At 53.0% G+C, this 12,120-nt stretch overlaps 1 protein-coding gene across 2 annotated transcripts in view; it reads left to right on the forward strand.

Moving 5' to 3' along the window:
• The window catches only part of SIGLEC1 (sialic acid binding Ig like lectin 1), an 18,819-nt gene extending 9,798 nt beyond the window's left edge, over positions 1–9,021 (forward strand). Inside the window, exons 11-21 of one of the 2 annotated variants that reach the window (XM_032295547.1) lie at positions 1,006–1,266; positions 1,395–1,706; positions 2,236–2,487; positions 2,795–3,064; positions 3,154–3,405; positions 3,721–4,023; positions 4,324–4,584; positions 5,711–6,013; positions 6,251–6,353; positions 6,748–6,820; positions 7,348–9,021. In XM_032295547.1, coding sequence (XP_032151438.1) covers positions 1,006–1,266; positions 1,395–1,706; positions 2,236–2,487; positions 2,795–3,064; positions 3,154–3,405; positions 3,721–4,023; positions 4,324–4,584; positions 5,711–6,013; positions 6,251–6,353; positions 6,748–6,820; positions 7,348–7,407 — 2,450 coding nt within the window. In that variant the 3' untranslated portion in view covers positions 7,408–9,021. The remainder of the gene's footprint in view (positions 1–1,005; positions 1,267–1,394; positions 1,707–2,235; positions 2,488–2,794; positions 3,065–3,153; positions 3,406–3,720; positions 4,024–4,323; positions 4,585–5,710; positions 6,014–6,250; positions 6,354–6,747; positions 6,821–7,347) is intronic. The other variant, XM_032295548.1, reaches the window with a different exon arrangement.
• The last annotated feature ends 3,099 nt before the right edge of the window (positions 9,022–12,120 follow it).

Raw genomic sequence — 12,120 nt, forward strand, 5'->3', positions numbered from 1 at the left:
CAGGAGGCTGAGGGAGGAGAATCATTTGAACCTGGGAGGCAGAGGTTTCAGTGAGCCGAAATTGCACCACTTCACTCTAGCCTGGATGACAGAGCGAGACTCCATCTCAAAAAAAAAAATCTCCCTAAATAAATAAACCAGGAAAAAGGAAAGATAATACCCATAATGAAAGAAAAATGTGCGCTGCCTCTCCCACAGTGACCAACAGCACCAATTTTGGGACATTTACTGTGAGCCTCAGTTCTGTGTATCATTTCTTACCACCTCCATTTCACAGGGAGAAATTGAAGGTTAGAGTTTTAGGAGCTTTTCCCCAGCCACATGACCCTGCTAGCTGTGGACTCAGGAATGGTCTATGCTCTTGCTGAGCATTCCAGCTGCCCCTCCATCTCACCCAGCACCCTGGGGTTCTCCTGCTTCAGACCCAGGGGCCACTGAGGAGCTGCCCTTTGCCTGATCCCCGGTTCCTGCGCTCTTGCGGCCTGGAGTCCAGATGCTGGGCCAGCCGGGCGAGGGCACCCAAGATCACATAGCTGCTACATTCCCTTCTAAGCCCTCCGTCACCCATGCTGACTCCAGCTCCTGGTCAGGACGGTGGCCCTGGGATTATCTAAATCCCTCCCTTTTCAGTGCTTTATGGGTTGAACCAACATTTGTCAGGAGCTAACACATGCAGACGCAGTGCCTGGAACTGGGGTCACAGGTCATACAAGCACACAAGTCCAGTGCCTATGGGGCTTACACACTGGTAGGCAAGATATGACTGATACAGTAAGACCATCCCACCAGGTGGGGGGAGGCAAATGCCAGGATGGCACCTGTGCAGGAGAGTGGGGGGCAGGAGGGGCCAAGGCATGGGACTGAGTGGGCCCTGCAGTGGTCTGGAAGGGGGCTGTGGCTTCAACACATGGGCTGGGTGTGTAGTCCTGGGTGGACACGCAGGTGGTTCTGGACTGTGGGAGGTGTGGTGGAGAGCCCTCACCTGCTCTTGGTTTTCCCCTGCAGGAGCCTGGGTCCAGGTGTCACCATCACCTGAGCTCCAAGAGGGCCAGGCTGTTGTCCTGAGCTGCCAGGTGCCCACAGGAGTCCCTGAGGGAACCTCATATCGCTGGTATCGGGATGGCCAGCCCCTCCAGGAGCTGACTTCAGCCACGCTCCGATTTGCAGCCATAACTTTGACACAAGCTGGGGCCTATCATTGCCAAGCCCAGGGCCCAGGCTCAGCCATCACAAGCCTCGCCGCACCTGTCAGCCTCCACGTGTCCTGTAAGGACTTTTATCCCGTCCAGGTGTGGGGGAAGGAATGCTGTCCCCTGGTCCTGGGCTTTGCCACATGACAGAGCCCTGGATGAGGGACCCCCTGGCTGGGTGCTGACACTCCCCACCCTGTGTAGACGCCCCACGCCAGGTCACACTCACTACCCTGATGGACACAGGCCCTGGGCGGCTGGGCCTCATCCTGTGCCGTGTGAACAGCGACCCTCCGGCCCAGCTGCGGCTGCTCCATGGGGACCGCCTCGTGGCCTCCAGCCTACAAGGCATGGGGGAACCTGCAGGCGGCTCTCCCAGGCTGCAGGTGGTTGCGGCCCGCAACACACTGCGCCTGGAGATCCACGAGGCGATGCTGGAGGATGAGGGCGTCTACACCTGTGAGGCCTCCAACACCTTAGGCCAGGCCTCTGCCTCTGCCGACTTTGATGCTCAGGGTCAGTGTGTGTGTGTGTGCGTGTGCGCGTGTGCACATGTGTATGTATGTGTCTCCTTTAAAAGAGGAGAGAAGGTTGGAGAGGGTTCTAGAAACCTGGGAGCATAGGAATAGTCCCCATTCCCACCCTTCCTAAGGGTGGCGGACTCCAGACCTGAGTTTCACACAAGAACCTTTTTTAAACACCAGATTTTACATGTGTGCCCAGTGGATAAAACTAAACAGGAAATTTCAGGGGAAAGTGCAGCAGGGGAGGGGAGGTCTGTGGTCTCTCCATTTGCCCCCCACCAGGGTCAGGGAGGGGCTCAGGGCCCTCCAAGGCTCTGTGGAACTCCACTTGGGACCACTCAGGAGCCAGTGGGCTGTCCCAAGCACGACCTCTGAGCTTCATTTATAGGTGGGCCACCTGAGGCTCCCAGAGGCCAAGGGGCTCCCCAGCAGTAGGGGCAGCTCACTCACACGGAGACAGGTGGCTTGCTGTACACAGCCTCAAGACCCTGGCTGGTGTCCTGTGCCCTCCCTCTCCCCAGCTGTGAATGTGCAGGTGTGGCCTGGGGCCGCTGTGCAGGAGGGGCAGCTGGTGAACCTGACCTGCCTTGTGTGGACCACTCACCCAGACCAGCTCACCTACACGTGGTACCAGGATGGGCAGCATCGCCTGGGTGCCCAGTCCATCCTCCTGCCCAACGTCACGGTCAGGGATGCTGCCTCCTACCACTGTGGTGTGCGTCCCTCTGGTCAGGCACCCCGCCTCTCCAGACCAATCACCTTGGACGTCCTCTGTGAGTCTGGCTGGATGCATGGTAGGGCTGGTAGGAATGGCAGCAACCTGCAGGGATCTGAGCATGGCCGGAACCCTACAAGTGTCCAGTGGGGAACTAGGTACCTAGCTAGCTAGTGGAGCACGGGAAAAGGGACATTAGAGTAGGGGGCACTGGGGTGAGTCCTGTCTGGGCAGAGGAGCAGTACCCCAGATTGGGCGATCAGGAGCCATTGGGGTGGGGAGCCAGGGACTTCTGGGTTTGAATGCCACCTGCAAACTGGCCTTCTGTAGGCTGTGACTCTGTGTAAGCCTCTCGTGCCCTGCAGATGCACCCCGTGACCTGCGCCTGACCTACCTCCTGGAGAGCCGTGGTGGGCAGCTGGCCCTGGTACTGTGCACTGTGGATAGCCGCCCAGCTGCCCAGCTGGCCCTCAGCCACGCCGGCCACCTCCTGGCCTCCTCGACAGCAGCCTCTGTCCCCAACACCCTGCGCCTGGAGCTGCGGGAGCCACAGCCCAGTGACGAGGGTTTCTACAGCTGTTCTGCCCGCAGCCCTCTGGGCCAGGCCAACACATCCCTGGAGCTGCGGCTAGAGGGTGAGGCAGGGCCCAGGCCAAGCCCTCTGAGATGGAAACCCACTGTGGTGTCTGGCTGGGCTCAGCTGATCATGGCCTCCTTGGTACAGGTGTGCAGGTGATCCTGGCTCCAGAGGCTACTGTGCCTGAGGGTACCCCCATCACAGTGACTTGTGAGGACCCTGCTGCTCTCCCACCCACCCTCTATGCCTGGTACCACAATGGTCGTTGGCTGCAGGAGGGTCCAGCTGCTTCGATTTCATTCCCGGTGGCCACGCGGGCTCATGCAGGCGCCTACTCCTGCCAGGCCCAGGATGCCCAGGGCACCCGCAGCTCCCGTCCTGCTGCCCTGCAAGTCCTCTGTGAGCAAGGGGTCCTCCGCCAGGGCTGCCCAGGAGGGTGGTGGAGGGCGCTTCTAGGCTTTTGTGGGAGTGGGCATAGAACTGCAGTGGGCCCAGGAACGGGCAGTTGGGGAAAGAGGATGTAGGTGCTGGAGAAAGAGACTCAGCTCTACAAGCCCTGCCTGGCAGTCTGCCCACAGGCCTCCTGGGAAGGTGTCACTTCTAGGAAGTGGCCATTGGTCCAGAGGCTTCAGCCTGGCCAACCCCAGGCATCTGGTCAATGGGCAGTAGCGGGTGCCTAAGCAAGGCCCCTATCTGTGCCCTGCCTGCCCGCAGATGCCCCTCGGGACGTCGTGCTGTCCTCCTTCCGGGACTCCAGGACCAGATCCATGGCTGTGATACAGTGCACTGTGGACAGTGAGCCACCTGCTGAGCTGGCCCTATCTCGTGATGGCAAGGTGCTGGCCATGAGCAGCGGGGTCCACAGCTTGGCATCGGGGACAGGCCATGTCCAGGTGGCCCGAAACGCCCTACGGCTACAGGTGCAAGATGTGCCTGCAGGTGACAATGACACCTATGTTTGCACAGCTCGAAACTTGCTGGGCTCAGTCAGCACCACCAGGCGGCTGCAGGTGGAAGGTGAGCGGGAGAGAGGGGAGGAAGAGGGGCTCCGATGCTGTAGGGACCAAGTCCATGAGAGGGGCTGGAGCTCCCATTAGAGCGGGCTGTCTGGCCTGAGAAAGCCCTGCCTTGAGAGGCCTAGTATGATGGAGGAGGAAGAGCTCCCACTGGTGGGGGCACAGATCCACCTTGGAGACTCCAGATCCCAAGTCAGACTGAGGCCTTCCCATACGTGCAGAGGCCTCTCAGAGGTCCCACGCAGATGCCACCCCCACAGACCTACAGATCCCCAACCATCTCTCTATCCTCCCCCAACAGGGCCGAGCGTGGTGGCAGAGCCTGGCCTGGATGTGCCTGAGGGCACTGCCCTGAACCTCAGCTGCCACCTCCCAGGTGGTCCTGGGCCTGTAGGCAACTCCACCTTTGCATGGTTCTGGAATGGCCGACGGCTGCACACGGAGCCTGTGCCCACTCTCACCTTCACCCATGTGGCTCGTGCTCAAGCTGGGATGTACCACTGCCTGGCTGAGCTCCCCCGTGGGGCTGCTGCCTCCGCTCCGGTCATGCTTCGAGTGCTTTGTGAGTGTGAGCCCCCTCCTCCGCCTTAGTCTCCTACATGTCACACACTCACCTCAGTTCCTCCTCTTCTGTCTGCAAACAGTGAGGATTTCACAGATATTGAGTCCTGGGTTGGAATCCTGGCTCTCCTGCTGACTGGTTGTGTGATCTTGTACATCTGTGACAGGGTTTCTTCATCTATAAAATGGGGAATACATCATTCATCTCATCTTGCAAGTAGTATAAGAAATAAATGGCTGAGCGTGCTGGCTCATGCCTGTAATCCCAGCACTTTGAGAGGTTGAGGTGAGCAGAACACTTGAGGCCAGGAGTTTGAGACTAGCCTGGCCAATATGGTGAAACCCCATCTCTACTAAAAATATAAAAATTAGCACAGCATGATGGCACATGGCATGATGGCACAAGATTACACATGTAATCCCAGCTCTTCCGGAGACTGAGCCAGGAGATTTGCTTGACTCTGGGAAGTGGAGGTTGCAGTGAGCCAAGATCATGATCACTGCACTCCAGCCTGGGCAACTGACTGAGTGAGACTCCTTCTTTAAAAAAAAAAAAAAGAAAAAGAAAAGAAAAGAAAAGAAATAAAGCATGCTGAGTATCTGGTACACAATAGGCCCTCATCAGTGTTGGTCTCTCACTCCAGTTTTCACCAATGCCTACACTGTATCAGTCAGCTATTGCTACATAGCAAGCCACCCCAAAACTGATTGCTTCAAACAAAAATCATGTTATTTGCTCAATTCTGTGGGCTAGGCTCGGCTGAGCTCAGCTGGGCAGTTCTTCTGTTGTTCACAGCTCATGTGGCTGCAGTTGTCCAGTGGTCTCAGATGACTGCATGCTCATGGCTGGCGGTTGGGCCACATGTGCCCAGCAGGCTGGCCTAGGCTTCCCACATTGTTGTGTTCCAAGGAGAGCGGAAGCTACAAGGCCTCTTAAGGTCTGGCTCTGAAGTTACACAATTATCACTTCTTTCTCCAGTTGGTCAAATGGAGTCACAGATTCAAGGAGTGAGGAAATAGGTTCTGCCTCTTAATGGATGGAGCAGCAAAATCATTGTGCATGGATACAGGGAAGGAGGAATTTGTGGTCATTTTCTGTAATCACCACACTCCCTTCCTCCCCACAGACCCTCCCAAGACACCCACCATGACGGTCTTCGTGGAGCCTGAAGATGGCCTCCAGGGCATCCTGGATTGCCGAGTGGAGAGTGAGCCCCTCGCCAGCCTGACTCTCCACCTTGGCAGTCGACTGGTGGCCTCCAGTCAGCCCCGGGGTGTTCCTGCAGAGCCACACATCCATGTCCTGGCCTCCCCCAATGCCCTGAGGGTGGACATCGAGGCTCTGAGGCCCAGCGATCAAGGGGAATACGTGTGTTCTGCCTCAAATGCCCTGGGCTCTGCCTCTACCTCCACCTACTTTGGGGCCAGAGGTGAGGGAAGGGGCTCCATCTCCCAGGCCACTCTGCACAAATGCCCAATTCTTAGACCCTTCTGCTGCAGCACGGCTTGCCTGTCTACTTGAAACTTATTGCTAGGAGCTCCCTTGCATGGAGAGAGCTTCAGAGATAAAGCAAAAGTTAGAAGGTTTCATCTCGGGTGGGTCCCCTTGGAAGGGAGCACTGGGGGCCTGCAGCTGTGACTGCCCTGAGCCCCACTCTGTGTTCCAGCCCTGCACCGCCTGCGTCAGTTCCAGCAGCTGCTCTGGGCCCTGGGAATGCTGGTGGTCCTCCTGCTCCTGCTGTTGGGCCTGTGGGCCTGCCACACCTGGAGGTGGGTCTGGAGCGGGGGATGGGCCAGAAGATTGGGGTGGGAAAGGCCACTTCATCCTCCCCCTAGATTCCCCCAGGTCCTTTAGGGGAACCTCCCTCCTCTCAAGTTCAGCCTGGGAAGGCTGCCTACTTCCCAGCCTGCCCCTCCAAGTTGGGAATCCCTTCTAGAACTGCCCCTAAATCCTCCTAGCTGTAGTTTTCTTCTTTCCTCCTCTCTGCCCTAGCTGTGCTGAAGCAAGGGCTGGGGAGGAAGAGAGAGGAAGCACCCACTCTCCATGAGGCACCCATGCGCTGTGCTGTGGGTGGTCTGGAGCCAGCCTGTAGGGAACGGGAGAGGAATGGGGGCAGGCGGTGGGGAGGGGAGAGGCTCTCTGAGTCCACTCTGGGCCTTGCAGAAAAAGGCGTGTTTATAAGCCGAACATGGGTGAGAATTCGGTGGAGATGGCTTCTCAGAAGGAGACCACGCAGGTATCCATTCAACACATGCGGGTAGTGTGATACCCAGCTAACCCACAGTGCTGGCTGACATCTGGAGGCTGATGCCATTTATGGGATGGTGCCTGGGACCAAGGGGAGGTTGGGAAGACTGTACAGGGAACCAGGAGCCCTTCAGGAGATAGGAGAGCCCTGCTTGGGACAGAGAGAACCCCTGTGTCTGCTGGTGGCTGGCGTAGGGGACTAGGGGAGACTTTCTGGACTTAGCAGCATCCCCTCCATTTCCAAGACACATTTTTCGACTCCCCCACCTTTGTTCTGAGGCCCCTCTTCCCCACTGCTGAGCCTGCCCATCACCTGGGCAGAAGTGAAAGTCAGTTTCTCCTCCCCTGTGGTGTGTCCTTCTGCAGCTGATTCATCTGGTGGGCCAGGGTTCCAAGTCACACTTCCAGCCATGCACACTCCCACCAATCCTCTTGGGACCCTTCCTAAGGCTGGAGGCCTGGGGCCTGCCCTGGCTCCCAGAGGCCTCCTGTGACCAGGGTTTTCTCTGTGGGAAGCTCATTGATCCTGATGTAGCCACATGCGAGACCTCATCCTGTGGCCCACCCCTGGGCTGACTGCTGGTGTCGCCTGCCCTCTGGAGAAGGTGGCCAGTGCCTGTGATGACTCCAGCCCGTGAATGTGAACGAGGCAGCGTTGGGTCCTGCCTGCCTCTGTGAAAACAGCTCTGTGACATCCGACTTTTTATGACCTGGCTCGAAGCCTCTTGCCCCCCTCCCCAGAAATGGGTGGTGAAAGGTGGGGATAAACCTCAGTCTACCCAGGAGGGTGTTGACCCTGGAGGATGCTGAGGAGCCCCGAGTCGATCATGTTGACCACTTCTCTTGCTCTCTCTTCTCTGCATGTCCTCCCTTCTCTCTATTTCTCCCTCAAAGGAAGCCCTGCCCTTTCACATCTTTCTCCTCAAAAGCCACCCTGGACTTTGGTTGGATTAGAGCATCCTGTGTCCTCAGAGGTTTGTCAAAGCACTCTGTATTCAGCAGAATATAGGTTAGGGTGCTGTAACAAGAGACCAAATACAGTGATTTCAACGTGATCAAATTTTATTTTTCTCTCTGGTGATAGTCTGGCTGTCATGATGGTTTAAGGTGTTGGGGCTCAGGATCCTTCTACCTTCCTTTTCTCTAACTAAAACATTGCCTTTGATTCTGAGGCTTACCATGGCCCCACTCTGTCCACATGCCCTCCAGCCAGAAGAGGGAAGAATGGAGGCCGAAACACACCCATGCCCATGGTGGATGCAACCCAGAAGTTGCACATGACTTTTCCACTCACTTCCCATTGGGTGGAGTATTGTCACATAGACACTCTGAGCTACAAGGGAGGCTGGGAAATGTAGTTTTTCTTTTGAGTCCAGAGGACATTTAGAATTGGGCTTCCAAAGGACTCCCAACTGTGGGCTCATCCCTGGGACTTTTGACATTGATGGGAATGCCACCAGCAGGCCATGTTTTGTCTCAGTGCCCATTTACTGAGGGCCAAGGTGTGCCCCTGACCATTCTGGTCATGGACTTCCTGGAAGAGGTGATCACTCTCACACTTAAGACTGAGGAAATAAAAAAAGTGTGGTGTTTTCTTATGGAGAGAGCATGCCAGGCAGCACAGTTGCCTCAGCAAACATCCTTATGCCAGATGTGGCCCCTGGAAGAAGAGATGCCCTCATTCCACCACCACCCCCCGCCCCCAGGGATGGGTTCTGCCTTACTGACACTTACAAGAGTGAGGACAGACACAGATGTCATCAGCATCCTTGTTCCAGCTCCAGATACATCCCTGTCCGTGACTGAGTGAGCTCCTGTCCTTTTCCCGGAGGACCCTATGTCAGGGGCTGTTACAGAGGATGAGTTACCAAGAAGGAACGATGTGCCCCTGGGAATCAGGGACTGACAGGAGAGAGCTCTCGAGTGGGCTAATGACTCCCCTTGCAGCCTGGTGCAGATGGTGGGAGGAGCTAGGAGCCCTCTGCTCTAGGATTTGGGCTGAAAACCAGAGAGAAGTGGGGAGTTGGCACAGGACCTAACAGGCTAGGAGGCAGTTGGAGGCCAGGTGAACTTTGTGTAGCAGAGGCCGCATCCTCCCTCATTCCAGCCCCATTCCTTTTCATGCTCCATTGCCAGACTCTTGCTGGGAGCCCATCCAGAATGTCCTTCCAATAAACCTCTACCCTATGACGCAACTGGAGTGAGTCACTTTCTTGCAACCGAAACAGCTGGGCTAGAGCACAGAGGACTCACATGTTAGTGGGGTTTATTCTCAGACACCGTCTGTAAGATGGAGCCGGGGGTGCAAGTTTCATGGCATTTATCACAAATTACCTTGTGCTGAAGTGATTTGTGTCCCTTTCTGTTCCTCGAGGCTCCGTGTGCTCGCATCTGCCACCCACGATGGCCAGCACCGTGCATGGCATGCAGTAGGTGGGCACGAACTCAGCACTTGTCTTGTCTACATTGCTGACAATGGGGAGGGAGGAGGACATGGACTAAATCCAGAGGTGGGACAGGGAGAGAGCAAGCCAAGTGCAGCCAGATGTTTGGGGGCTGTCTGGGGAGGAGAGGGTGAGGGGAGGACCATAAGCAGCCACTGAAGGGTGCTAATGGGGGAATCCAGGAACTTGGGAGTCTTCATCTGCTTCCATGTACTTCCAAGAGGACATATGTCCATCTTGGATTGGAGGGTCCTCAGAGGGGCTAGTTGTGTTCACTTCCAGTGGCCTGAGGCCTCCCAAGACTTTTTGTACTTTTAATTGAAGTGTAACATACAGAAAAGTTTACACATTATAAACGCAACTCAAGGACTCTGTCTCAAAATAAAATAAATAAAAATAAATGCATTTTGTTGTGTGTAAATTATACTTTAATAAAGTTGATTTGAAAATCCAAAGTAGTAGTAATTAGTAATAATCTCATAAGAACAGGCTTGCCAGGTGTGGTGGCTCACTCCTGTAATTCCATTGATTTGAGAAGCTGAGGCAGAAGGATCACTTAAGGAGGTCTTTTTTATTTTTATTTTTTGCGATGGAGTCTTACTCTGTTGCTCAGACTGGAGTGCAGTGGCGTGATCTCTGCTTACTGCAACCTCTGCCTCCCAGGTTCAAGCCATTCTCTTCCCTCAGCCTCCTCAATAGCTGGAACTACAGGCACGCACCATCATGCCTGGCTAATTTTTGTAGTTTTACAAAATCACCTCCTTTATAAAATTGCCTTAGGAGGCTGAGGCAGGAGAATCGCTTGACCCGGGAGGTGGAGGTTGCAGTGAGCCGAGATTGTGCCATTGCACTCCAGCCGAGATTGTGCCATTGCACTCCAGCCTCGGTGACAAGAGTGAAACTTTGTTTCAAAAAAAAAAGGGGGGGGGCTTAAAAGTTAACATCTCTTGCCATCCAAATTTGCACCAAGTAAGACTATACTTCAGGGATCATTTCTATAATTTGTTACTAGAGAAGTTTCTCTGAACGTGTAGAGCACTGAACTCTCAATAAACTAGGCATTGATGGATCGTATCTCAAAACAATAAGAGCTATTTATGACAAACCCACAGCCAACATCATACTGAATGGGCAAAAACTGGAAGCATTTCCTTTGAAAACTGACACAAGACAAGGATGCCCTCTCTCATCACTCCTATTCAACAAAGTATTGGAAGTTCTGGCTAGGGCCATCAGGCAAGAGAAAGAAATAAAGGGTATTCGAATAGGAAGAGACGACATCAAATTGTCCCTGTTTGTAGATGACACGACTGTATATTTGGAACACCCCATTGTCTCCGCCCAAAATCTTCTTAAGCTGATAAGCAACTTCAGCAAAGTCTCAGGATACAAAATCAATGTGCAAAAATCGCAAGCATTCCTATACACCAACAGACAGAGAGCCAAATCATGAGTGAATTCCCATTCACAATTGCTACAAAGAGAATAAAATACCTAGGAATACAACTAACAAAGAATGTAAAGGACCCTTTCAAGGAGAACTACAAACCACTGCTCAAGGAAATAAGAGAGGACACAAATAGATGGAAAAACATTCCATGCTCATGGTTAGGAAGAATCAATATCGTGAAAATGGCCATACTGCCCTAAGTAATTTATAGATTCAATGCTATCCCCATCAAGCTACCAATGACTTTCTTCACAGAATTGGAAAAAAGACACCTTAAACCAAAAAACAGCCCGCATAGCCAAGACAATCCTAAGGGAGAAAAAAAAAAAAAAAAAAAACAAGCCGGGGTATCACGCCACCTGACTTCAAACTATTACAAGGCGACTGTACTCAAAACAGCACGGTACTGGTTCCAAAACAGAGACATAGACCAATGGAACAGCACAGGGGCCTCAGAAAGAACACCACGCAATTACAACCATCTGACCTTTGACAAATCAGACAAAAACAAGCAATGGGGAAAGGATTCCCTATTTAATAAGTGGTGTTGGGAAAACTGGCTAGCCACATGCAGAAAGCAGAAACTGGATCCCTTCCTTACACCTTATACAAAAATTAACTCTAGATGGATTAAAGATTTAAACATGAGGCCTAACACCATAAAAACTCTAGAAGAAAACCTAGGCAATATCGTTCAGGACATAGGCATGGGCAAAGACTTCATGACTAAAACACCAAAAGCAACAGCAACAAAAGCCAAAATTGACAAATGGGATCTAATTAAACTTAAGAGCTTCCACACAGCAAAAGAAACTATCAGTAGAGTGAACCAGCAACCAACAGAATGGGAAAAAATTTTGCAATCTACCCACCTGACAAAGGGCTACTATCCAGAATCTACAGAGAACTTAAAACAAATTTACAGGAAAAAAAAAAACAACCCCATCACAAAGTGGGCAAAGAATATTAACAGACACTTTTCAAAGAAGACATTCATGCAGCTAACAAACATATGAAAAAAAGCTCACCATCACTGGTCATTACAGAAATGCAAATCAAACCCACATTGAGATACCACCTTACACCAGTTAGAATGGAGATCATTTAAAAATCAGGAGATAACAGATGCTGGAGAGGATGTGGAGAAGTAGGAACACTTTTACACTGTCGGTGGGAGTGTAAATTAGTTCAACCACTGTAGAAGACAGTGTGGCGATTTCTCAAGGATCTAGAAATAAAAATACCATTTGACCCAGCAATCCCATTACTGGGTATATATCCATAGGATTATAAATCATTCTATCATAAAGACACATGCACACATATGTTCACTGCAGCACTGTTCACAATAGCAAAGACTTGTGACCAACCCAAATGCCCATCAATGATAGACTG

The sequence above is a fragment of the Sapajus apella genome, unplaced genomic scaffold (assembly GCF_009761245.1).
Source record: "Sapajus apella isolate SASKATOON/1434 unplaced genomic scaffold, GSC_monkey_1.0 scaffold33, whole genome shotgun sequence".
NCBI lineage: Eukaryota > Metazoa > Chordata > Mammalia > Primates > Cebidae > Sapajus > Sapajus apella.